The sequence below is a fragment of the Solanum verrucosum genome, unplaced genomic scaffold, assembly GCF_900185275.1.
Source record: "Solanum verrucosum unplaced genomic scaffold, falcon-dt-bn FXZP01000004.1, whole genome shotgun sequence".
NCBI classification, from domain to species: domain Eukaryota; kingdom Viridiplantae; phylum Streptophyta; class Magnoliopsida; order Solanales; family Solanaceae; genus Solanum; species Solanum verrucosum.
This window is the reverse complement of record NW_026020212.1, coordinates 292,344-317,520: the sequence shown is the minus strand read 5'-3', so window position 1 is coordinate 317,520 and position 25,177 is coordinate 292,344. Positions and strand designations below refer to the sequence as shown.

Sequence of the window (25,177 nt, the reverse complement as noted above, 5' to 3'; positions counted from 1 at the left end):
CCTACCAGCCCCCCCTACCCCCCAAAAAAAAATTTAAGTTTGTTTTTAAAAAATATTTTCGACTTCAAAATTTCATTTTTTCACCCCTACCCTCGACCCCCCACCCACCCAACCCCTACCAGCCCCCCCACCCCCCAAAAAAAAAATTTAAGTTTGTTTTTAAAAAATATTTTTAACTTTAAAATTTCAATTTTTCACCCCTACCCTCGACCTCCCCACCCACGCCCTACCACCCACACCCACCCCTTACCAGCCCCCCCCCCCCCACCAATTTTAAGTTTGTTTTTAAAAAATATTTTTAACTTCAAAATTTCAATTTTTCACCCCTACCCTCGACCCCCCACCCCCTACCCCCACCCACCCCTACCAGCCCCCACCCCCAAAAAAAAATTAAGTTTGTTTTTAAAAAATATTTTCAATTTCAACAATTATTTTCTACTCTAGTAAAAATAAAAGAAATTTTTCAAAAACATTTTTCATTCATAAATCAAACACTAAAAATCTTTTTCGGAAAATATTTTCTACTCATCAACCAAACATCAGAAAATAAGTCAAAAATCAACTTGTTTTCCAAGGAAACACTTTCCATGGAAAACATCTTCCTTCATACCAAACACACCCTTAGTCTTTTTTATGGAGATTCCATCCAAACCCAACTCCATTGATATGTTCGTACTCTTGCAATGGATATTCAGTTAATATAAATCGCACCTTGCTCCAAAAACATGTGCAATAGAAGTGCTTGTAAACCAATAGATAACTCATCGCGAGCAATGCCCAAAAATCCCATATCTTTCTTGATCGGACCACTCAACCATATCTAAGTAGTTGGCAGGAGAGGGGCGGGTGAGACTGAGTTCAGAAATTGTAAGGACAGAAAAGTCAAAACGAATAAGTTCATTTTTTATATATGTTTCTGGAATTGAATAATGTTACACTAATATCACAATTTTAAAAGAAAACAAAATTGATTAAGCAATATTGCTCAAATAATATGTTATAAGATTTCTGAATTGAAGGCAAGAACCATTTTCCTTCTTTTAGATAAGTGCAGGCAAGAACCAGTTCCTTGAGTTGCAGAAACAGTTGGACCCTTTTGAAAGCAAGATCTTCCCTTGGCCAAACACTTCTGTTGAGATTTTTTGTGACTTTTCTTTTAACAAAAGACGAAAACACCCTTGTCCGACATGACCATCCTTTTTGAAGCAGCAGTACCGACGATCCTCTCAAGCTGAATTCAACAGAAAGTAGATTGCACAGTAAGAACACTACAAGGAAACCAAACACTTGGCAGAAAGTTTGAGATGAATACTTTGACAGGGCAAAGGGAAAAAGGTCGAAGAAGCATGAGAGCAAAAGATATGAACTAATAATTGTATAGGGGGATTTGAAGCCATACCCGAAGCTGGTCAAAACGAGAAAATAGAACAGTGCAAGCAGACCCTTGTAGCAGATTTACAACCTGCAGGAGAAATGAAAAAGATAACTAGGTAAGACTTGCGTTCATGTGAAGCACCATATAATCCTAATTTGGGGGAGAAGTAGAAATGATCACCTCTGGGTAAAATTCTTTCCGCTCTGGAAGTGAATAAATGATCAAGTTCTGAATGCCACGTATCTAATTCTCAGAACAAGTTGAACACAAAAATAATTAGTATTATGCAAACACTAAATAAAAAAAGGCTGATAATATCTTTTAGAGGGATCCAAGGATGCATACAACCAATAAGTTACCTGTTTCAAAAAGGATAGATACAACCAATAATCATGAAAGAAGACAAGATTAATACCAACATTAACTATCAAATGGCAGTGTAATTGAGAAGAAAGTTGGCAACTACCGCATGATACTGTTTAAGTACAAATGTTACTGAGAATATGATATCAAAAAGAAAAATTCAGTACTCTTGTTTACTCTTTTGACACCAGAATCCCCAGACCTCTCAATACTCTGCAAAGGAATGACACCTTTTATACCAAACCGAACAGTAGCCAAAATGACCTCTTATGACTATGCTATTTGGAAAGCTACTGAGAATGGCCAATACTCCAACAATTCGGCTTAGCTTAGAATATCATTAGGGTCATAGACAGAAAACCTCTTTCCTTATAACATTTGGCATAGTGCTATACATTTTAAAATATCCTTTCTCACTTGGAGATTGATACATAACAAACTGCCTTTTCTTGGAAGTGACAAGTCTACTAGATCACAAATTCAACCCCATGAACAAAATACAAAACTATCCTTGGAAGCACTCCTAGTTTTTCCCTAGAACTACAGACTTGTAAGAGTAGAAAAATCCATAATACCATCAAGTAATTTAGAAGGTATACTTCCAGGTTCAATATAACTTCCGTAGCACAGTGCTATTAGCATTGAAGATCGTTTGTCTTAGACAGTCAGGAGCTTTCATATTCAGCTACCAGATATAAAGAAAATTAGAATCCTTTGCCAGAGACAGGTTGTAGCACTCCTAGCTTATCTTACCAGTTTTTCTATTTCATTCCTTTTTTTGGATGAGTACCATAGATCTAAGCATAATCCCCATCTGTTCCTCACAGTATACTAGTTTGTGAGTGGATATCACCTTGATCATGATCCTCTAAGCTCATTCAGGAAAACTTTCATGAATCAGATCGATCAGCTGAAAGAAACCACTTCCAATTGGCAGGAAGCACATTTATCCTATTTAACAGAGATTTGGAGATTGTTCATGTCAAGACTGAAGGAACCAGGAATAACTATAAAAAGAGTTTTATAAGCTGATTAAAATTCCCAGTTAGAGTGCCTTGGACTAACTACAATTTTCTCTGCAGAATCAGATATACAAGGTATAGACTAAAAGCATACAACGTTATCCAAGACAAATGCCAGAGCATTCTTATAAGCAGGAAAAAAAGTAGAGAAAGTAAGGCAGCACAAATAGCATTCAAGAGAGAGAACCTTGTATCGGTGATAGAAGTGAGCTCTTTCAGTGTAAAGCATGATTTTCTTCTTTCCATCAAAAAACCACCCTCGTGCACGAGATATGTCACTCTGTTCAGTGTACCTAGAAACAAAGGCAAACAACTGACTGAACCTTAAACCAGAACAGCATACTTATATAACAAGTACACCTCTTGGATCACAAATTCAATTTTATACACAGAAATGCAAAGCGATCTGAACACAAGATATTACTCACTCTCCCAATAGACAAAAGGATGCCTCTTGTGACTTCAAAAAGTTCCTTACACGGATAAACTCAAAGTAAGAGCTAATAAATAGCATTATACCTCCCTGCAGAACACAAAAAAGAGTCAAAGAAAGACCATCTCTCACACAGCTGAATACTTAGGAAGAATGAATTGTTTCCCGAGCTCAGTCAAACATACCTGAGTGGAATCCTTTATCTTGGGGAACACCTAGAATAACAAACTTGATAAGAGTGGAGTTGATCATATATCAATAGTACAGCACAATTGTAAGACCAACTGATTTGATGATGATATTACCTTTACAAAATCATGTTACACAGGTAGAAGGGTGTGGTTATAAGTAGTTTTTTTTTTTGAGGAAAAAAAAAGAACAAATGTACAATTCCATAACTAATTAGTAAATGACAAAAACTGAAGCAAGACGACTTCATCTCTCTTTACATTGAATAACACAGTACAAATGCAGGTCCTAAATAGTTCAGGAAAACTCAGTGGGAGGTAACGAGATGGTATTGGATAAAATCTTAGTTTATATGCACCACCAGATTTGAAATTTAAACAAAGATTAGGGGCAGTGCCTTAAACAATCTTTTAATACAGACACGAAAAATGATTAGAGTATCCGGTTCCAAAATAATCATTTATACAAATACATTCTGGCAGAGAATTAAGTTACTATCCACTTATCTAGCTTCATCGCGAAAAAGGAAAGAGAGTTGCATTTATGATATAAGCTAACATTATAAAATACAGGATCTAAGAAAATTAGAGCCTAAAGGATGAATCATTTGGCGGCTCTGTAACAGAAGAAAGGATGGAGGGTTATATGGATCAGACAATGGGAAACTGTACCTATGTTAACTTGAAAATATGTGATCATACAATGTAGTACTATTTGAACCATACTCACTTCCATCAGAGTATTTTTATCTTCACTTTCATTATTGTTTTCCTATTTCCTTTGGGTTTTTTTTTTGAAAGGGGGAGGGGGTTTACAGCAGCCACACAATGATTTGGTTAAGGAAAGATTTGATTAAAGAATGTGAAGCAGGCATTATGACCCTGGAGCCTAGTAAAGAGGATACCATTTTTATCAAACTTCTGTTGAGAAGGTAAAGAGGTTTCATTTTCTTAATATTTTTTAATGGTCTGGGAAATACATTCCATCTTGTTAAAGGCATAGTAGGAGCAAGCTCTGAACTTCAGGAAAGATAATATCACAATTATTTGAGCCGTGCCATCATGAAAAGAAATGATCAATAATGCAGAAGAATAACAGACCTTTTTTGTGAAATAGTCAAACCGGGCATCATCAGCATCTTCAGCAGTATTCGCATCAAATCGCTCATAAATCTGCAAGTTTGAGAAATGGCAAGAACCCATAAGAGGAGAAAGGAATCTATAGTACTTCCACAGTAACATGATTAATCAAATTCATGTCAGCAATTAAAAAATAAAACAGAAGCCAGACAAGATTCAAACTTAATAATACATGTAGCATAAAATAGTATGTCCACGTGCTTGGCTAAGAAAAAAATTTAGACTGTAGGGAAGAGGAAGTGTTTAAGACATAGAAGAAATATAAGTGTCCCATCTCTGTTAAACAAAAGTTTTAGATGAGGTGATCAAAATATCAACATAATCATAACGTGACATAACTACAGACCCAGAACTCGATGTATTCCTTTTTGATAAACTGAAATTCCTGCACCCAAGGGTGTGGCCTATTGGTCAATGAAGTGGTTGAGAACCATGAGGTCCCAAGTTCAATTTCCAGTGGAGACAAAAAAACACAAGGTGATTCTTCCCATCTGTCCTAGCCTTGATGGGCAGAGTTAACTGGTACCTGCTGGTGGGAGGTGTCAGGTATTCCGTGGAATTAGTCCGAGGTGAGCAAAAGCTAGCCCGGACACCCCGGTCATCAAAAAAAATAAACTGAAATTCTTGCACTGAAAATTCGCCGGGTTCAAACCAAATTATTAAATATAACTATAAGACCATAGTTTTAATGCTCACCTGCCGTATTTGAAGTACTACCTTTGGTAAAACACCTTTATACTCGCTTGCCAATTTGACCTGAAAATACAACACAAATATCTCTCTTTTCTAAGCATTCACAGAATGTAAACATGCTGAAATTTTATATTGATGTTTTAGGACAGTAAAGAGGACATTGCTAGCAAATTTTTCTTAATTAATGTTGAATGAGCATTATGAATTCCAAGGTAATGTGCAGGACTATGCATCAATCTTTTCTAGTGGAAATCCAATTCTTTTTCCCTAATGTATGCAACCCTTCAAAACTCAAATGAAGTAAGAACAACATATTGAACTCACATCAAAATTTCCATCTCCCACTATTAAATATTACTGTATAATGGAAATTCATTCATCATGTTGCATAAGTTTAGGCACATCTATCATCTTCATTAGAAGAAATTTTTTTCTTTTATGAAGGTCCTCATTAGAAGAATGTAAGTGGAAGGAAAAATAGAAAGTCAAATGGAAAATGTTTTTATTTTTAATTAGATAAAGGAAAAACAATAATTAAAATTACAGCTTCAAAGTGCCCCCAGGCTTTGGCCTAGTGATAAGAGTGCAACGTGATGTGGTTTAGAAGCACTTCACTGGTTTGAACCCTGAAACAGACCAGCCCAATATTTAAGAGTAAAGAACAGAGGGTAAGGTCCATTCTCCATCGAGTTTTGAGTTGTGCATCATTGGTCCTCAAAATTCCAACAAAAATTACTTCTGTTATCAACAAAAATTTTATTACAAGTATAGCAACAAATCACCAGTGTATGGACGATTGATTAGTCCAGACACTTCAAATTAACATGATGACAAGAAGGCTATCAACGTCTGAACATTTTGGGTGAAAAAATAATTCCATCAGACTGGTCCAGTAATTTTCTTTAACAAGCAGACCAATAATATGTACCCCTTTTCGTTTGTAGATCAAAGTTAATTTGTCTCTCTGAAAAGCATATACCTCTTTTATGCGCTAGATGCTCAAACTATGCCCAAAATGCTTATTTCCCCCAGCCACCAACTTATAATACACCAAACACAAGGAGGTATAACTGAGGGAAAGCGGATGACGGAAAGAGCAGTCAAAGTAACGACATAGCACTCTAAATCAGGAACAGAGCTCAAGAGAGAAACACAACACAATCATATTAAGGGTTATTATTATTCAAAAGTTTCCCATCATTGTCACCAGAGAAAAGAGGAATATTTCTATGCAATGCCAAATGGACAGACCTTTCCTTCATGGTTGAGGCAATGATGGTTAAATAATCCATTGATGTCTGCATAGGACAGAAAAAAAACTATAAATTTTAGGCCATAATTATAAAAACAGTTATCAAGAATGACACCAGATTAAAGTGAAGCCCGGTATTTTAGTGGAGAAGGGTAGAGGGGCGGGCCCATTATCCACCGAGTTTAGAAGGCTGTGATTAATCCAAAGGGCGGGTCACAGACGGATTTCTCAGTTATCAAAAAAAAAGAATGACACCAGATTTTTAAAATTATATCATTACCATCTATCTTTACAGCCTGCACACCACACAAAAGTTGCGAACTTACCTGGATTTATATGAGAAGATAAGATTATTGATTGCCGATAGAATGGCGCTTGACCATCTAAATACCTGCAAGCCACATTCACAAAACAGAATTATCAGCAAAAAGCATCAGTCATTTCAAGGGAGTGCAACGTGTTCTCAGTTTGGCCCTCATATTTATCCTATATTTGTGTGGTCGCGGAATGTTTTACGTGAATCCGCGTTTAGAACACACAGAGCAACCCACTTCTTTTTTCCAAAAATGGGGTGGATAACTGAAACAAGCAATAAGGCAAATAAAAGAGCAGTTTGCAAGCTTACCACTGCCTAATGCGCATAATATCTGTTCCATGCTGCTGGGAAGGTATCCGATTTAATTGCTCAACAATTGTATTCACGTGTGACCAATTCTGCGAGTACAAAAATATGAACAGAAGATAGTGAAGTGTAGACATGCACCAAATCAATCAATCAAAGGGGCACAGATGAACTATCAAAGTACCTGCATCAATATGACATCTGCATGGTCAACAATTAGAACCTGCTCAAATGGTAGTTATATCGTTAGATGACAAAAGGGTAATGAGCGTTGCTAAAAAAGATAAAGCACAGCCCACTACTTTCCAAACTAATATAAATATTCCAATAACAATTACCTCTATAGAAGACAGATAATCAACATTTTTATCCTTGTATAATTCTGCCTCCCCAATTTTCTGGAGGAAGAAAATCAATAAAAAGTTAGTAACAGCTCAACTTATAACGATTTTCGTACATCACATTACAGCTGCATAGTGTTAGCATTAAGAGAATAAGTTTTGAGAAAATCTGTTGATGTACTGAAACAGGGTATAGAAATGAGAAGAATAGAGTTCTGAGGTTATATAAGGATGCATGATGTTTTTGATTATTTCTTTTTTGAAAAGGACTAGCCGGGCTCCTTTGAAGTAATGAGACTATTCAAATTACAATATTCGTGGAGAAAAAATTGTGGCTATGTCTTAAGCCTGTATAGAATATTACAGATACAAGCCCCCTCAACAAAAAAATCAGTCAAGAGGCGACGATTTGCAAGTTCCCTTTATTACTTTAATTTATGGCTTTGAATTTAGCACTTCTTTTCCTTTCTGTGTTCTGGAAAAAGTATACTGTATATTTCAAACATCAGAGGGAATCAAGGATTTCATGAAAGATCTAAAAACCATAAAATGACAAGGAACAAGAGATCAAACAATTGCATGTATTAGCAAACTTACAGTGATTAACCCAAGAGGGGAAGCAACAATCATGTCTGACGAGTAGAAGTCACCATACAATCTTATGCTCCTCCTAAAATAAAGACACACATATGATTTGCCTTTGGAGAAAAAAGACAATAAAAATATTCCAGATGGATCTCTCCATAATTTTGACATTATACTGTGGAGTTACTCATACCTATGTACACAGTTTCATTAACTTATTGAGTGTTGCTAGCATGTTCTACCCTACTCTGTAAGAAAAGAAATAAGTGTCTCGATTTGTCCATCTTCATGTATTGCTTAGATTTCAAGTTGAACCATGTGCCACATCCATCAATTTGTAGTCAAAGCTTACTTAGATTAACCAATTTAAAGCATCATCAGTCAAAGTGGAAGCGCACGACCACAAGACATCCCATGAACATACATGACATTTTTGAAAATTGTGGGTTTCATTTAATCACTTTGTTGTTCTTTCTATAAATCGTGATTTTATTTAGCAAGATGTATCAAGGGATACTATGACATGCAGCACACAACATCTTAAAAACAAATAAACCAGGAGGATATGAATGCAAGGCGAGATAGACGATTAAACTTTTCTCTTAGGAACCTGCTTGCATAATCCAGGTACTTCAGCAAGTTGTTCATGACTGAATAATGAGCAAATTATGTGTCCTTTGAATAATGCTTACCAGCAATACATAGAGCATCAAAGTTGAAAAGTACTTGGACAAAGAAACACAGCTTTCATGGTGTGGTAAATGTTTGGGCAATTTCACCAGAGTTAAGAAACATACCTAGTGAATTTAATTCCAATCATGAAATGATCATTGTTATTTCCCCCAAATAGTGTTTCAAAATCAGATGGTTTTGAGCTCCTTTTTGATTCAGAGATTTCCGCAGCATCTTCATCCTCCTTCTCTTCACTTACTCCAGCTCCAAATTCTCTATAGAAACGTTCATGCTCCTCTACATTAGACTGAGGGAATCAAAACCACATTAATAAAGTATGAAGAAGGCCTACTGATGCCAAAATTAGAAATATAATCTTGGTCTAGTGGCGGCTAATTGAATAATGTCTTTACCTTAACTATGAGTTCCACTTAACGACTCACATCTAACAAGGCAAAAAATGTTTTCCTAGAAATCTAAACATCCACCTCAATCTCAAAAATGAAGGCGTAATAGGTCATTGTACATTCTTGTCTTCTAGACGGAGCTAAATTTGCAAATCAAACATGTAATTCCTTTTACTAGAAATACCTACGCACTAGCAGTTTCATCAATAAAATTATACCATTACCAAAAAAAATTTAAAATCCATATTCACTATCATATCACTGCTAAAAGTTTGCATATTACTGCAAAATAAAATAGCACAGTTGTTAACTTGATATATGTTATCTTACGTAAGGTGTCTGTAGAAACTTGCAAGGTGCTTGGTTCCCAACACTAGTCAATATATCTTACTAGGCAAAGTTCTGTATACTTCACAGCAACTAACTACAATTTCTAGGTCAAGCGGCAACAGCATGAATAACAATACTCTTGCTTAATTCCAAGATCCAACAAGGTTAAATATCATTTCATGAAAGCTGCTGCAAAACTCTAGGAAAGGCACTGCTTAGTTTATTTTGCATGAGAATTCAGGAAATGGAAAAACTACCTTGTATTTAGGAGGTATCAAATCAATCAGCCGCTTGACTAACCGAAATGCAACACTTGCTAGAGGGAGAAGGATCAAAACCTGAACCAATCACAAGAAATGATCAAATATTATAACAAGTTAACCAAACCACAAGAAAATGATCAACACTATACGTTTCAAAGTGCTTAGTGAAAGATGAAGGCACAAAATCGGACACCGGGAAATGCAAGATCATAGTACAAAAGTTGATATAGAACAAACATGGATGTAACCACAGAAGTACAATCATCAAGAAAATTAAGCCAAACCATCAAGAAATTATTGAAAAAGTTGATCACGCTCATTGGAATCCAGAATATAAAACCATAAGTGGACCTCAAATGCGCTGTTAGTTCCTAAATACTCAGGTGATAGTCAACTGCACTTTTGCTATGTCTAAAGACAGTTGAGCAGGGCCCCCAAGGCCTAGCTCAAGTGGCAAAAGGTGGAGGATTTGTGGCTTAGGTCGCAGGTTCAAGCCCCACACCATGCAAAGCGAAGCCCGGTATTTAAGTGGAGAAGGGTAGAGGGGCGGGCCCATTATCCACCGAGTTTAGAAGGCTGTGATTGGTCCAAAGGCGGGTCACAGACGGATTTCTCGGTTATCAAAAAAAAAAAAAGACAGTTGAGCAAGTGGTTAATGTAGGAGGGCAGAGAATAAGGAAAATCTTAGGGCAGAATGACTAAAGGTAGTGGGATTCCGAACCTAGCTTATTCATAGGGATCTGACCATTGGCATAATCAGAAAAAACTTTTAAAATATATAATATCCCAAGCTGTATTACAAGTAAAATATAAAAGCAGAAAAAGAAGAAAATGAACTTCAAGCTTGAGCGCATATACAATAAGTAGAAGGGCATATCAACAAGAAAGGTTTCTATAGTGAGAAAAGCACTTCACTTCTCACCAAGAAGTCAGAAGTTCGAGTCACTGAGAAAAGAAGTGGGAAGAACCACCAGTAGTCCCTCGTAAGAGGGTTTGGGGAGGGCATATCTGATGTGCCTAACACATTAATAGGTCCTACCCAAAAAAGAAATTGTCAAGTTGGAAAGAGAAATTGCTAGGCTATCTAGTATTTCTTATTCTTTGGAGATGAGCAACGTTGTGATTTAACTTCTTAAAGGCTAACCCAACTATCAGGAGTGATATGCATAAATGTGGGTCAGGATGGAATACGTTTAAGAGTCTCTTTGAACGGAGGATTGGATAGTTATAGTTGTACATCAAGTAGTCTCCTCTGCAATAATCCAGTTCCACCATAACTACTAACTATGGGTTTAACTTTTAAGAGTATTAACTCACAGACAATACACAAGGTTATGCCAGCAAAGTGCATGTATCAAGAGTAGGACGGGATGTTCTCTTTTTACCGAAATCACACAATTTCCCACTAACATATACAAATCTTCTTCTAAGAATATCCTCAATTTTACACATCAAAGCCCTCAACAATATCTATAAATTGTAAACAAGACAAGGATGCACCTCTAATAAAACATACAAAGCTTGATATCCGCTACTGGTGTTGGGAAATATCCAGTGCAAGTACGCAAAGGTTTTTGCTAACTTCTAGCGTATTTGTAGAATCAGCACAAAAGTAGTCACATTCCTTATCACCCGATTGACGGGTACACCAAGGCAAATGAAAAATCCGTGTAACATAGATAACAAGTGTATATTTCTCACAAATTCATATTCAGAAGAATAGGAATGAAAATAGGTAAATACCTTAGGGCGAGTAAATCCGCGGTCAAGAAAGGCTTCATTACTTAGGATATCCGCCTTCACATTGTCCTGAAGCTTAGCTAGTTTTGCCTCGTTCTTCTTTACAAGATCCCTGGTTCTGAAGATATGATTGAGCTGCATAAAACGATTCCCTCAAATAACCAAGACATGTTTGCAATTTGGATTATAAAACACATCACTCAAACTTGAACAAGTAAATTATGGTGAAAAGAAGCTAATGAGATGCTCTTACAGAATGCATAACATAAGCATCCATGGTACTTGAATCTTCTTCTAGACCTTTGAGATAGAAGGGTTTCTTGTTGTGGTGCAGAATATCCCGGTAGCTGTTGCCTATAAGAGTAAATGAAGTAATAGCAATTACAACACCAATTATAGCAGAACAGGAAACAGAATAATATACATGAAGAGCAAGATAAAATCCACCAGGTTAACAACGAAAAGGGTGCCACAATAGGAGTTTGGTAAGAGGAACAAATAAGTAGAGAATCTAATTCACCTTTAGTACTCCTTCGATGAAGAAAATACACACCCTATCTCATTCTTGTTTCCCTCCCTCAACAATCACTCAAAACCAAATTCCCATAATCTAGACAAACTTGATGAATTACAAAACCTAATGTAAGCACTTGATACTGCAAGTAAGAACGTCACTTCCTGTAATTTTTGTATACTTTGGTTTTATGAACTTTAAGCTTGAGGGAATGATGCAATCACCAAACCACATAATGCAAATGCTTGAAAGTTCCTAGGACGACAACGTTTTGCATTCACTGATGCATACATAAGGTGTGAATCATTAGAGATGGATCTCACGTGTTGGTTAAGTTGGAAATATCACATCAGAATTAAAATTGAATACGTTGTCAAGCATGTTTACTTTTTTGAGATGAGTCAAGTTCAGCATAGTGAAAAATTTTGTGCAGCATTATGAGTGAATGTATGTTCACCTACCAAGAATAACAGCACTACAAGTGGCCCTCAATGTTTAATGGACCAATTGGGGGGGGGGGGGGGGGGGGGGGGGAGTATAGTGTTAGAACCAGCCTAGGCCCATTTGGTAAACTTGCCCACAAAAACGGCAGAAGATGGGCTCACACCAAGGTTTGTTGTGAAGATTCGAATTTGCCAATTTGGAGATCCTCCACCGAGCCACCTCCCATTCCCTATCCTACACCCACTTCTTCTTTTTTTGATAAGAAAAATAATAACTTATGTGGTCGCTGGAATACAAGGCCAGGTCTCCATGGCCACAACGTGGACATCCTCCATCAATTTTCTTCAATTTTATATTTCCTTTTTGTTTGCTTTTTCCTATGCCCTTACATGTATAAAAATATTTCACTTGGAACAATTTTAGTTTATGACAAGATTTACAAAATCAAATACATACATATAGAACTCCACAAGTAATTTCACCACAAAAAGAGATAGTAGCTAATAATGCAGCCTAAGACATCTCTCTACCATTAGTAATCTCTTTTTTCTCCAATTTTTCCACAAGGTTAACTCAAATTCATTTTTTCTACTTCAACTTCACCAAATCACACCTAGTAGTAAACACTACTTCAGACAAGAACATTGGGTTCTGGTGTCACACTAATGATCTACTACTCTAAGGGTTGCTGACTGTAACTGACATATCTTGAACAAGTTGTTGCAAAATAACTAAGAAACAGGCACATAGTTCTATCCATCTATCATCAGACCACAGGCAACAAACATTTGATAAGTAAAACACCAATAAATGACCAAAACAAACTTGATGGCCTTTACTCACATATGGAGAAAAATAATCTCTGCTTTGATGAATCAAAATCTGCCCCTCCAGACTTCTCATATATACTCAACCAATGCTTGTGTAGTGTTGGCTTCAAGCCATGAAACAAGAAGCTGTCTAGCTCCTGCAAGGAAGCAATGGAACTTGTAATTGTATGGGAAGATCACTGTGGAAAAGCAATGCATAAATTTTTAATAGGTGAATCCATTGATATAGCAAAGAGCAGTCCAGCTAGGTATTGCAAGGTTTGCCTCTATTCAGCAATGCAAGCAAAAGGCATTCCTCCGTGAACCTTAAAATACAGTAACCAAGGGAATTCGACATTTCGACCTAAACTCATTCATTAAGCATCAAAAAACATGGTACACGTGTAACTCAATACACATAGGGAGCAACGTTTTAGAAAAAGAGAGCTCTTGACTGTTGGTATCCTTTACAAGACTTAAGTTGTTTATCACAAAAAGAAACACACAAACGTGCACACCCATACGCAAGTTTACAACACATAATACAGAGTATAATCCCACAAGTGGATATTTTTTTTTTGATGATAAGGGAAACCCGCAGCCGCTATCCTTTGGGTGTGCACAGGGTAAAACCCCCGCTCCTATGCAATAGCTCGCAAACCACATAGGAGAGGTAACCCGCACTAGGCAAGCCCGGTGTGACGAGCTCGACCCAGAAGGCAAACCCCTTGCTTTCGCTGGCAAGGGGTTTCGAACTTGAGACCTCCAACATGGAAGTCCCAAGCCTAAACCACTGGGCCACCCCAAAGGGTCACAAGTGGATATTAAAAAGGAAAGATTTCAAAAAGAACTGCAGAGTATCCAGACACATTGCAATAAGTATCACTTGCACCTGCAAGTATGAAGCTTGAAAACAAAAATAACTGGAATTGACAAGTATCTAACAGAAAGCCAAATGCAAGATGAACCAATTTAAAAAGGGGAAAATTATGCTTTACGTTTACTGGGAGACAATATTTACGCCACGTAATCCAATATAAAATAGTATACAACATTATTCCCGGTGTAATTCATATTTGTGTATAAACACCTTTTATATATTATTTATACACTTTTATACAAGGTTGACACATTATGTATAATGCTTTCCCTCAGGTATAATATTGCAAAATGTTATATAATATTATATATTGGCAATATTGCGTGATATTTTATGTAGGACTGTATATTTTTAAAATTTCCCCTTAAAAATACCCAGATTCAATATGATAATTGATCCACAATCCTAAAGAAACCCAGAAGCAAGTGGAATCTCTATCAGTGGGTAGGAGTTACCAGACACCGGCAACAGCACTTCACTGACCATGAACTATTTTATGTTCCTTTTGAGAAATACACTAATAAATCCTAGAAGATGTTAAGCAAGATCCCACTTTCAAACAATTTGGACCACAAAATACTCTATAGATTTATTGCCCAAATTTGCCCCTAAATTGGACGTTAGGTCTAGCAAAGATATATGTTGCTCCAGCAATGCAGCTGGCAATTTTGCAAAAATTTTGCAACAATGTGAATTAAAACAAATCACAGATCACTATTTAACTATTTACCGGACTGATATTACATGAACATAGCCTAATAGTCCTTCTGCCCAAGAGAAGGGATGAATGAAGATCTACAACAACCAAACGTGGAGACGGGTTTGTGCACTATGAAGCAATCAACAATAGAATAGCATAGCAATAAGCAAACAAGACAGCTACCTTCAGAAAACACTTGTCTGTCCCCCTCCACTTGTAATTTGACATGGCTACCACCCATTTGTAAGTCCATTTCTTTTTCTCTAGCTTGTCAACCTCTTTTTTGGATAACTTGTGATCCAAATGAGAGTGAAATGAGCTGCATGCACGGAAAGAACATGGTAGATTAACAATTTTCATAACTTCTGACTACCAAAATCTTTCTTCAACCATCAAACTGTTTTTGATGAGGTAAGATTTTATTAACGAAAACAGTATGAAGCTGATACTTGAAACTGGGAAAAGAAAGAAAAAAAAAAGGAAGCTAGACTTGATTACACCAAATTCCTAAGTGTTATAGCAAGTCTAGCACATCATGTAAATTAAAGATGGTATTCCATCCTTCCAGAAATACAAGTGATACAGGCAGTTAAATTTTATAATCCAGATTTGCTCCATAGTGTCTTCAAAACATCTTTTGTTCCTTTCTTTTCAAATAGGCTATGTTATGAATATAGAAATTGATCTCCAGAGTTTCTTCAATAAACCACCTAGATAAGCTGCTTCCCAGCATTCAAGAACTTCTCTGAATTTCCCAGGGATAACCCACTCTATTCCAAAGACAACCAAAAACATGGAACAGATCTGCCAAGTAAACTTGGAATGTAAATGTAAAAATAAATGTGGACATAAATGCTCCACAGAGTTAACATCTTGTACATAATATCCGACCCCTATTGTCTCATATGTCACAAGACACTGACCGCCAAAGCATGCAACTTTGAGCAGCATTGCAGTCTTCCAAATCATCTTCCAAGGGCATTTCCAGTATAACGTGAACTAACTGAAAAAATCCCATTACTGCTTCAGCCTTCCAGATTTGTTTATCTTCCTTTCCTTTGTGTGACAGAAACTTTTTGCATCTTCTGAAGGAATAAATCAATTTCCTGCATTTCTCTTTCAAGAAGATTGCTCCTAAACTGAAAACTCCAGCCTTCCTCAATAAACATGTCTGCTAGCATGATACCGGGATTACCAACAACACAAAATAAACTTGGAAATTGATCCTTAAGAATCCCAGATTCATCCCAGTTACATATATATGTCATGCAACAAATATGTTGAAAAGTCATCCATAATGTTTTCCTTAACAATTAGTATATCTCTTTGCCGGTCATTTTCTCATTCAATACCAATCGATTCAAGTAGAACTCATGGGCAATGAGGTGCACGCCTTAGTAGCTTACCCCACCTAAGCTCAACTTAAGCGAGGTGAAGCGCCTTCCCTAAACTTTTTTGAGCTTCAGGGCTTAAGCATGCCTTAAATGAGCCTTTGGCGACATGAACTTTGATTTGTCCCAAGACGACAAGACATGAGCATTATATCAAGAACATAATCCAACACAATCATGAGACATAAACAAGTGAACTAACACAAATATAGGAACATGAAAGGAAAATAAACAAAAGGAAACAAACTCAATTAAAACTAGTAGGACCTCGTGCTTGCACAAGCCCCTCTTGTAGGTTGACCATTCACTCTCAATTCTTGTTCTCCATCTGAACCAGAAGCCTCTGAATCATCGTCATCAGTTTCAGTACCTCCAATCCGTCCCACAGGGTTTCCCAGACCACCTCCATGTTGACTAGCACCAGGTTCGCTAAGTCTAGAAGACTCACTATCACTGCCTATTTCCAAACACAAAATTATAAGGGGGAAAAAAAAGAACAGACTAATCAGTAGACGCTACTGTTATTAACAGACATATGCATCAGTCCAAAATAAAGTTCCACCTCAAAAGAAAAAAAATGCTCACAAATTCATATATAACAAATCACGAGATATAGCTCCAGCTTATGTTAATTTATTGTCTCCCTTTTTTAAGCTCAGAAAAGTAAGTTTGAAGGCAAAGAGACGGAATGGGATTGGTGGGGTGGGGGGTTCTTTATCATTGCTTCCCATATTAATACTGCACATAGCACTTCATAAGGTAAAGTTAATCTTCCTATGACCTTAGGTCCACATAATAGAAACATGAGATCTCCAGAGCAAGATTCCAGTATTCATTGTTGGAAGATTTTCTTGGACTCCACCAACGTGATGTGAATATTATGAATGTTTATAAGGACTCCTATCAGTCGCCAAATTTTCAAATAAATTTTGTTTTTAAAAGAAGTATTTCTTTTTCTTAAGTGTCTTTTGAAAAATATTTGAGTGTGTTTGGCGATCAATTTATAAGTACTTTTGCCAATATTAGTGAGAGCGGTTTAAGGCATTAGTAGGACTCTCTTTGCAAATATAGTATACCATTCATTCTCTATTGCTTACTTTTATTTAGTGCAGCCGAGTAAAATCTTAGAATTTGTCCCGTTTTCATCAATAGATAAATAATTAACCAAGTAAGAAGGAATACTTTCTGAAGACAAAATCATAAAAGAAGAAAACAGAAATTCATTTCTCCACCATGCATGTTTAGGGCCTGTTAGGATATATATACATTCATTAATTGCAAACTCCCACAGATAGTATTTGAACTTCAAGTGGAATACCGAAAATACTGGTTTGATGATTTGAAAGCGAAGTGGCATCCACGGCCAAACATAACTTCAACTTACAAACACCTTTTTTTTCAAATATCAACTTCAAATACTCTTTTGTTTCAACTTTAACTGAAATATTGTCCAAACAGCTACAAAAACTCATAACAAACACTTCTTTTCTCTACAGATAAAACAATTATTTTAGACAAGAAAAACACTCCCAAATCTTACTTATCCCATTAGATCATCCATGCAAATACAAGCTATGTACATAAAATTTAACATGTATCAGTATTGTAACTCATAAACCCAACTGCCACCAAGTGACAAAATCCAGGAGCAGCAAGATGTTTTTGACTAGAAAACTAAATACTAAACCTGCAGAAAATGACATGACTAGATTGAGTTGGGTACCCCAACTCTTGTGTTGCCTTGATGGTGAAAGAATCCTAAAGGCATTGATCTAGCAGCAAGACATTTGACATACTCCTGTTCTTTGAGAACATAAGAACGCCAGCTGACATAAAAACATCTCTCTCCGTACAGATAGTCCATCTGGAATCAATATTTGGGCACCTACTTAATAAGTCTCGACTTTATAGCTTATGCTGGAAAAAAACTAAGATGAATTGACAAGAAAGGGTAGAAAGTTTTGCTGGCGCCTGCAACCTAAGTTCACGAATGGCACGCTGAAGACGCAGAAACTGCAGTGGTACTCTTCCCAGTCAAATATTGCAAGCTTTGACTCTCTTAATTGTCTTCACTGTTCAAATATCATGCCTAATCTACTGAGGATGATAAACTTGACTTAGAAGAAGCAAAAGGTCCAACCTAATTTGAGATTGGTTGTAGAGTTAATGTTCCAGAAAAAGTTAAGATCAGCTATAGCGTTAACATTTCTGAAAGATATCAGTTTCCAACGTCACTTATGTGTTAGAAGCCCCATTCTCGACCTAAACTACTTAGAATCAGCAATAACCATCTAAAGGAATTCAAAGACTATGGAATATAAGAGCAAATAAAGAACATGAAACATCTAGCAATAACTTTCTATAACTAAAACATCAAGTAATAACTTCCACAACATTTAAGAGTAAAATGCCAAATTCTCCCTAGTCCTTAAGGTCCTACCTTCATCGTCGTCATCGGCAGCACCATGAGCTTGTTCAACATCATCTTCACTTTCTTCTGATTCCGTGTTATATTCTTCTTGTTTTGTCCTATAATTGCACGCAGTTCACAAACCACTATCATGATATAATTTAAGCAGCTTCATGGTTTCAAAATGCATGAGAAGAGATGGATTATGTTTTCTTATTCTGTTTCTGTACCAAAGATGTCAACTTTGCTTTAATTTAAAATTATAGAGCACAATAGTTCAACATGAAAAATTAAACCAAATACAAAAAATTAAAGTATTCAAACCTTTACGCAATCTTAAACAAAACAAAGCTACAGTTGACACTTCAAGAAATCATCACAAGTATTTGATAACACATAAGCAAGGAAAACAATACTTCTAAAAAGTAACAACTTTTTTTTTTTTTTTTTGAACATTAAAAAGTAACAACTTTCTTTTACCTCAATGACTCCAACAAACTATCATACATAGTTGGCTCCTTATAATCCACAACTTCTTCTTCTTCTTCTTTCTTTTGTGCTTCCATTTCTTCCTCTGAATCTATCTCCGAATTTTCTTCTGCTGAATCTTCTATGAAGTATCAACCCACCAAAACAAAAAAAATTCAAACTTTGAGCAAATAATCTCAAATAACATACCACAAAGTTAGTAAAAATCAGTCCTTTTTATTATCTCAATATTACTATTAACCCAAACAGTTCCTTCACTATATTTTCTCAAACTTTTTTTTTTTGAAATATTTAAAAAGTTTCAGTGTATATAGTTTGAATGAGTTACCTGGAGATGGACTTCGATTGAGCTTCTGTTCTCTGCTATGTCGACGATTCTTCTTCACATTCTGATTCTTTTTAGAAGGATTTTGTTCTAGTCTTCTCTTCATACCTTTACACAAAAGAGAGAAGAAATTACAAACTATTCACAACAGAAAAAAGAAAAAGTAGTAGAAGAAATTGAGATTGAGAGTTAACTAACCCCGTTTTCTTCCAAATCGTTGATTGCCCATTCTGCTGTAATTCAATGGCAGAGCAACAAGTGAAGCTTTCAAGGGTTTAAGGGAGGAAGAAAGAGGGGTTTTGAGGCGCTCGGTCCGTACGTTGATAAACCGGGAAAGGAGGGGCTCGGTCGGTTTTTCTGAACCGGATTTGCCCTTATTTTTGGTTATTATTACGTGTTTGTTGTAAAACAAGAGGAAAATATAAGAATACTAAACAATATAGAAAGATAAGTGGTGATGGAAAATATAAATCTCTTCAAGTGTGTATTTTCTAAGGGTGAAGACTACCTTTTATAGGATGTTTAAACCATCCTTTTACAACATTTGACAATACGTTACTATAATAATAAATGGATACATTACGTTAGGATAGATTAGGAGAAACATCCACACAATTAAGTGGATTTGTAACACTCCCCCTTGGATGTTTATATATAATGTGCCTCGTTAAAACCTTACTAGGAAAAATCCAATGGGAAAAAGCCTAGTGAAGGAAAAAGAGTACACACATCTTGTAACACGCCTTGAGTGTTGCCTCATTAAAAACCTTACCAGGAAAACCCAATGGGACAAAACCTTGGCTAAGGGAAAAAGAGTGCAACGCGTATTTTACTCCCCCTGATGAAAAATTTATTTGATATCTTGGAGACGACGCATTCCAATCTTATATCTTAGCTTCTCAAATGTTGACGTTGGCAATGCCTTAGTGAATAAATCTGCAAGATTATCACTCGAACGAATCTGTTGAACATTTATCTCACCATTTTGTTGAAGATCATGTGTGAAAAAGAACTTAGGTGAAATATGTTTTGTTCGGTCTCCTTTGATATATCCTCCCTTTAATTGAGCTATGCAAGCAGCATTATCTTCATACAATATTGTTGGAGTCTTTGTTTGTACAGAAAGACCGCATAATTGCAAAATGTGTTGAGTCATTGATCTCAACCATACACACTCTCGACTGGCTTCATGAATGGCTATTATCTCTGCATGATTTGAAGAAGTAGCAACTATTGTTTGCTTCATCGAACGCCATGATATAGCTGTACCTCCATATGTGAATAAATAGCCTGTCTGAGATCGAGCTTTATGTGGATCAGACAAATAGCCAGCATCTGCAAAACCGATCAATTCTGACTTGGATGCATTAGAATACAACAATCCCATATCAATTGTTCCTTGAAGATATCTGAATATATGCTTAACACCTTTCCAATGTCTTCTTGTTGGACATGAGCTAAATCTCGCCAATAAACTTACTACGAAACAAATATCTGGCCGGGTATTGTTGGCTAGGTACATTAGTGCCCCAATAGCACTAAGATATGGTGTTTCATCACCAAGAATCTCTTCATCCTTTTCTTGAGGTCGGAATGGATCTTTATTTATATCGAGAGATCTCACAACCATCGGGGTACTCAATGGGTGTGATTTATCCATGTAAAATCGCTTTAAAACCTTTTCAGTATATGTTGATTGATGGATAAATATTCCACTTTTCAAATGTTCAATCTGAAGGCCAAGACAAAATTTTGTCTTTCCAAGATCTTTCATTTCAAATTCTTTCTTCAAACACTCAACGGCTTTTGAAAGCTCTGTAGGAGTTCCAATGATGTTCAAGTCATCAACATAAACAGATATTATTACAAATTCAGATTTTGACCTTCGTATAAAAATATAAAGACAAATAGGGTCATTCTTATACCCTTCTTTTAGCAAATATTCGCTAAGACGATTATACCACATTCGCCCTGATTGTTTCAATCCATATAAGGATTTCTGAAGCTTTATTGAACAACTTTCTTTTGAATTTTCATATGCTTCATGCACTTTGAGTGCTTCAGGGATTTTCATAAAAATATTGTGGTCTAGTGAGCCATATAAATAGGTTGTGACAACGTCCATTAGATGCATTTCAAGCTTTTCATGAACTGTCATATTTATTAGATACTTGAAGGTAATTGCATCTACCACAGGAGAATATGTCTCCTCATAATCAATGCCAGGTCTTTGCGAAAATCCTTGTGCCACAAGTCGTGCTTTATATCTTACGACTTTACCATTTTCATTGCATTTTCGGACAAAAACTCATTTGTACCCCACTGGCTTGACACCTTCAGGTGTTCGGACTATTGGTCCAAAAACTTCACGTTTTTCAAGTGAAGCCAGTTCTGTTTGAATTGTTTCCTTCCATTTTGGCCAATCATTTCTCTGTCTACATTCATTGACAGATCTTGGCTCCAAATCCTCATCTTGTTGCATTATTTCAACTTCAACATTATAGGCAAAAATATTATCCACCACAATATTATTTCGATTCCACATTTTTCTCGTCGAGACATAATTTATAGAGATTTCCTCATTCTCATTATTTTCTGGTACATGGACCTCTTCTTTGGTGTCATCATTTATTATGTCTCGGAGCTCTTCATGCGCAATTGCCTCCATATTATGATCATCTTGATCATTTATTCCTTTCCTTTTCCGAGGATTTTTATCCTTGGAACCAATTGGTCTACCACATTTTAAGCGTGGTCCAGACTCATTTGCCTTAACATTTTGTCCTATCGGGACATCAACTCGAACTTGAGCATTAGCAGCTGGGATATATGATTTAGTAACCCGTGAAAGGTTAGTAAATGCATCCGGCAGTTGATTTGCAATATTCTGCAAATAAATTATCTTTTGAACTTCCAACTCACATTGATTTGTTCGAGGGTCTAAATGAGACATTGAAAGTGAATTCCAATCTATCTCATTTCCCAACTGCTTTTGTTCTCCTCCTAATGTTGGGTATACTGATTCATCAAAATGACAATCAGCAAACCTTGCCGTAAATAAATCTCCAGTTCTAGGTTCCAAATATTTTATAATAGAACGAGATTCATACCCAACATATATCCCCAACCTTCTTTGGGGACCCATCTTTGTGCGTTGTGGTGGAGCAATTGGAACATATACCGCACAACCAAATATTCTAAGATGGGAAATGTTTGGCTCCTGACCAAAAACCAATTGTAATGGGGAGATATCATGATAACTGGTTGGCCTTATGCGCACAAGTGCCGTTGCATGCAAAATAGCATGCCCTCAAACAGAAACGGGCAACTTTATTCTCATCAACAATGGTCTAGCTATTAATTGAAGACGTTTAATCAATGACTCTGCTAAACCATTTTGAGTATGAACATGTGTAACAGGATGTTCAATTGTTATTCTCGTGGACAAACAATAATCATTAAATGCCTGAGATGTAAATTCACCAGCATTATCAAGACGAATTGTTTTTATTGCATAATCTGGAAATTGTGCTTTTAACCTTATTATTTGAGCCAACAACCTCGCAAAAGCCATATTGCGAGTTGATAATAAGCACACATGAGACCATCTTGTAGATGCATCTATCAAGACCATATAATATTTAAATGGTCCACATGCAGGGTGAATAGGTCCACATATATCACCCTGTATTCGTTCCAGAAATGCAGGGGATTCCATCCCAACCTTAGCCACTGATGGTTTGATAACCAACTTTCCTTGTGAACAAGCAGCACAAGAGAATTCCTTTGATTGAAGAACATTTTGGTTCTTCAAAGTATGCCCATGTGAATTTTCAATTATTTTGCGCATCATATTATAACCGGGATGGCCTAACCGGTCATGCCAAATGATAAAATCATTAGAACCAGTAAACCTTTTGTTTACCACGGCATGTGATTCAACTGTACCAATATTTGTATGGTACAACCCAGAAGAAAGTGCAGACAATTTTTCATGTACAGTTTTCTTCTCTGCATTTATTATAGTAATATAAAGGTATTCAACCTTTCCTTCATTCGCAGTCTCAACATGATAGCCATTTTGGCGAATAACCTTGAAACTTAACAAGTTTCTTTGAGACTTACTACAATACAATGCATTATCAATTACCAATAATGTTCCTCCAGGTAGTAATAAGGCCGCTCTTCCAGAACCCTCAATCAATTTTGTACTACCGGATATTGTATTAACATATGCCTTTTTCATTACCAAATGAGAGAAATATTTCTTTTCTCTTAGTATCGTATGAGTTGTGGCACTGTCCAGAAGGCACATATCTCCATTACTCATATTGGATCCAACTGAAGACTGGAAAAATTTATTTGTCTTCATAAAAATAAAAATACATAATAAGAAGTACGAAATTTAACAAAACAAATCTTAAGTACATAAACTTTAATGAAGACATTAAAAATACATAAAAAAAACATTATTCATTTCCCAGTTCAATTATCAATCTTCAGTTGCGATCCCTAAAGAAGTCCTCAGCTCCTAGATGAGTAATATCATCGAGCCCATCAAAAGCATCATCTTTCAATGCTAAATTTGCCTCAACATTCTCATCATATTTTTGAGAAGACCCTGCCTGAGCATCATTTTTTAGAGTCAAATGTGACTCCACTCGGGCATTAGAAGAGGAGGCACCACCTCTATTCCCTTTCCTTTTAAAGGAATTTTGATACAGCCTGACAAAATGCTCAGGTGCCCGACATTCATTTTTCCAGTGACCTTTAAGGCCACAACGATAACAGTGATCGTCTTTGCCTTTTGAAGGATTATTTTGAGAACCCATATTGTTCTCCCTTTTGTTATGACCACCACCTCGACGATTATTATATCGTCTTTTGTCTTTGCCACGTCCACGCACAATATTATGGCCCCGATTATTTTGTCTTATTTCAGACTGGCCGTGTGCTTCTACCCCATGGGCCTCCGGTAATGGAGCACTTCCAGTGGGACGGGCTTCATGATTTTTCATTAAAAGGTCATTATGCTGCTCAGCCACCAGAAGGCATGAGATTAATTCAGAGTATTTTTTAAAATCCTTTTCACGATATTGCTGCTGTAATATCATATTGGAGGCATGGAAAGTAGTTAGTGTCTTTTCCAACATGTCCTCATCTTTTATAACTTCCCCACATAATTTTAATTGGGAAGTGATTCTAAATACATCAGAGTTATACTCAATTACAGTTTTATAATCTTGAAACCGTAAGTGCATCCACTCATAACGAGCCCTTGGCAATACAGTTGTCTTGAGGTGGTCATACCTCCCTTTCAAACCTATCCACAATTCAAGTGGATCTTTCACTGTTAAGTATTCAACCTTCAGGCTTTCATCAAGATGATGACGAAGGAAAATCATAGCTTTCGCTTTATCCTGACTTGATGCCTTATTTCCTTCGATTATACAATCACCAAGACCCTTAGCAGTAAGGTGAATTTCAGCATCAAGTACCCATGACAAATAGTTCTTTCCAGAAATGTCAAGTGCCACAAATTCAAGCTTTGACAAATTCGACATGATGAAAACTATCATAAAATAATTGAGTTAATATTATGATGTTGGTTTGTTTATTATAAATGACAAATTAATACTTTAAATAATAAAGTATAGGATGAGTATAAAATATATTATATACATGAACATTAATGTTAGAAAAAAAATGTAAACTCATGAAGCATTGAAACGGTAAGAGTTAAATATATTTTCTACTTGTTTTAAGTATTTATTACTAGTTTCAAGTAA

The 25,177-nt window shown here is 36.3% G+C and overlaps 2 protein-coding genes across 3 annotated transcripts; both read right to left on the bottom strand.

Moving 5' to 3' along the window:
* Window positions 1-896: 896 nt before the first annotated feature.
* Window positions 897-19,744, bottom strand: LOC125830557 (U3 small nucleolar RNA-associated protein 25). Of its 2 annotated transcripts, none has more exons than XM_049509741.1 (25): window positions 19,587-19,744; window positions 19,392-19,496; window positions 19,055-19,172; window positions 18,605-18,693; window positions 16,432-16,621; window positions 14,957-15,092; window positions 13,228-13,351; window positions 11,680-11,780; window positions 11,430-11,561; window positions 9,681-9,761; window positions 8,812-8,993; window positions 8,027-8,099; window positions 7,427-7,486; window positions 7,273-7,311; window positions 7,092-7,180; window positions 6,793-6,857; window positions 6,466-6,512; window positions 5,218-5,277; window positions 4,483-4,554; window positions 3,379-3,408; window positions 3,189-3,283; window positions 2,948-3,053; window positions 1,556-1,618; window positions 1,400-1,462; window positions 897-1,231 (listed from the first exon to the last, which is right to left on the bottom strand). In XM_049509741.1, the coding sequence occupies exons 1-25, from the start codon at window positions 19,615-19,617 to the stop codon at window positions 1,157-1,159; spliced, it is 2,226 nt and encodes a 741-aa protein (XP_049365698.1). In that variant the 5' UTR covers window positions 19,618-19,744; the 3' UTR covers window positions 897-1,156. The 2 variants fall into 2 exon arrangements, with proteins under 2 accessions (XP_049365698.1, XP_049365697.1); XM_049509740.1 differs by having other exon boundaries at window positions 19,055-19,184; window positions 19,587-19,743.
* A 4,143-nt stretch (window positions 19,745-23,887) lies between these two features.
* Window positions 23,888-24,952, bottom strand: LOC125830583 (uncharacterized). The gene has a single exon (XM_049509763.1). The coding sequence runs from the start codon at window positions 24,950-24,952 to the stop codon at window positions 23,888-23,890; it is 1,065 nt and encodes a 354-aa protein (XP_049365720.1).
* Between the last annotated feature and the right edge of the window lie 225 nt (window positions 24,953-25,177).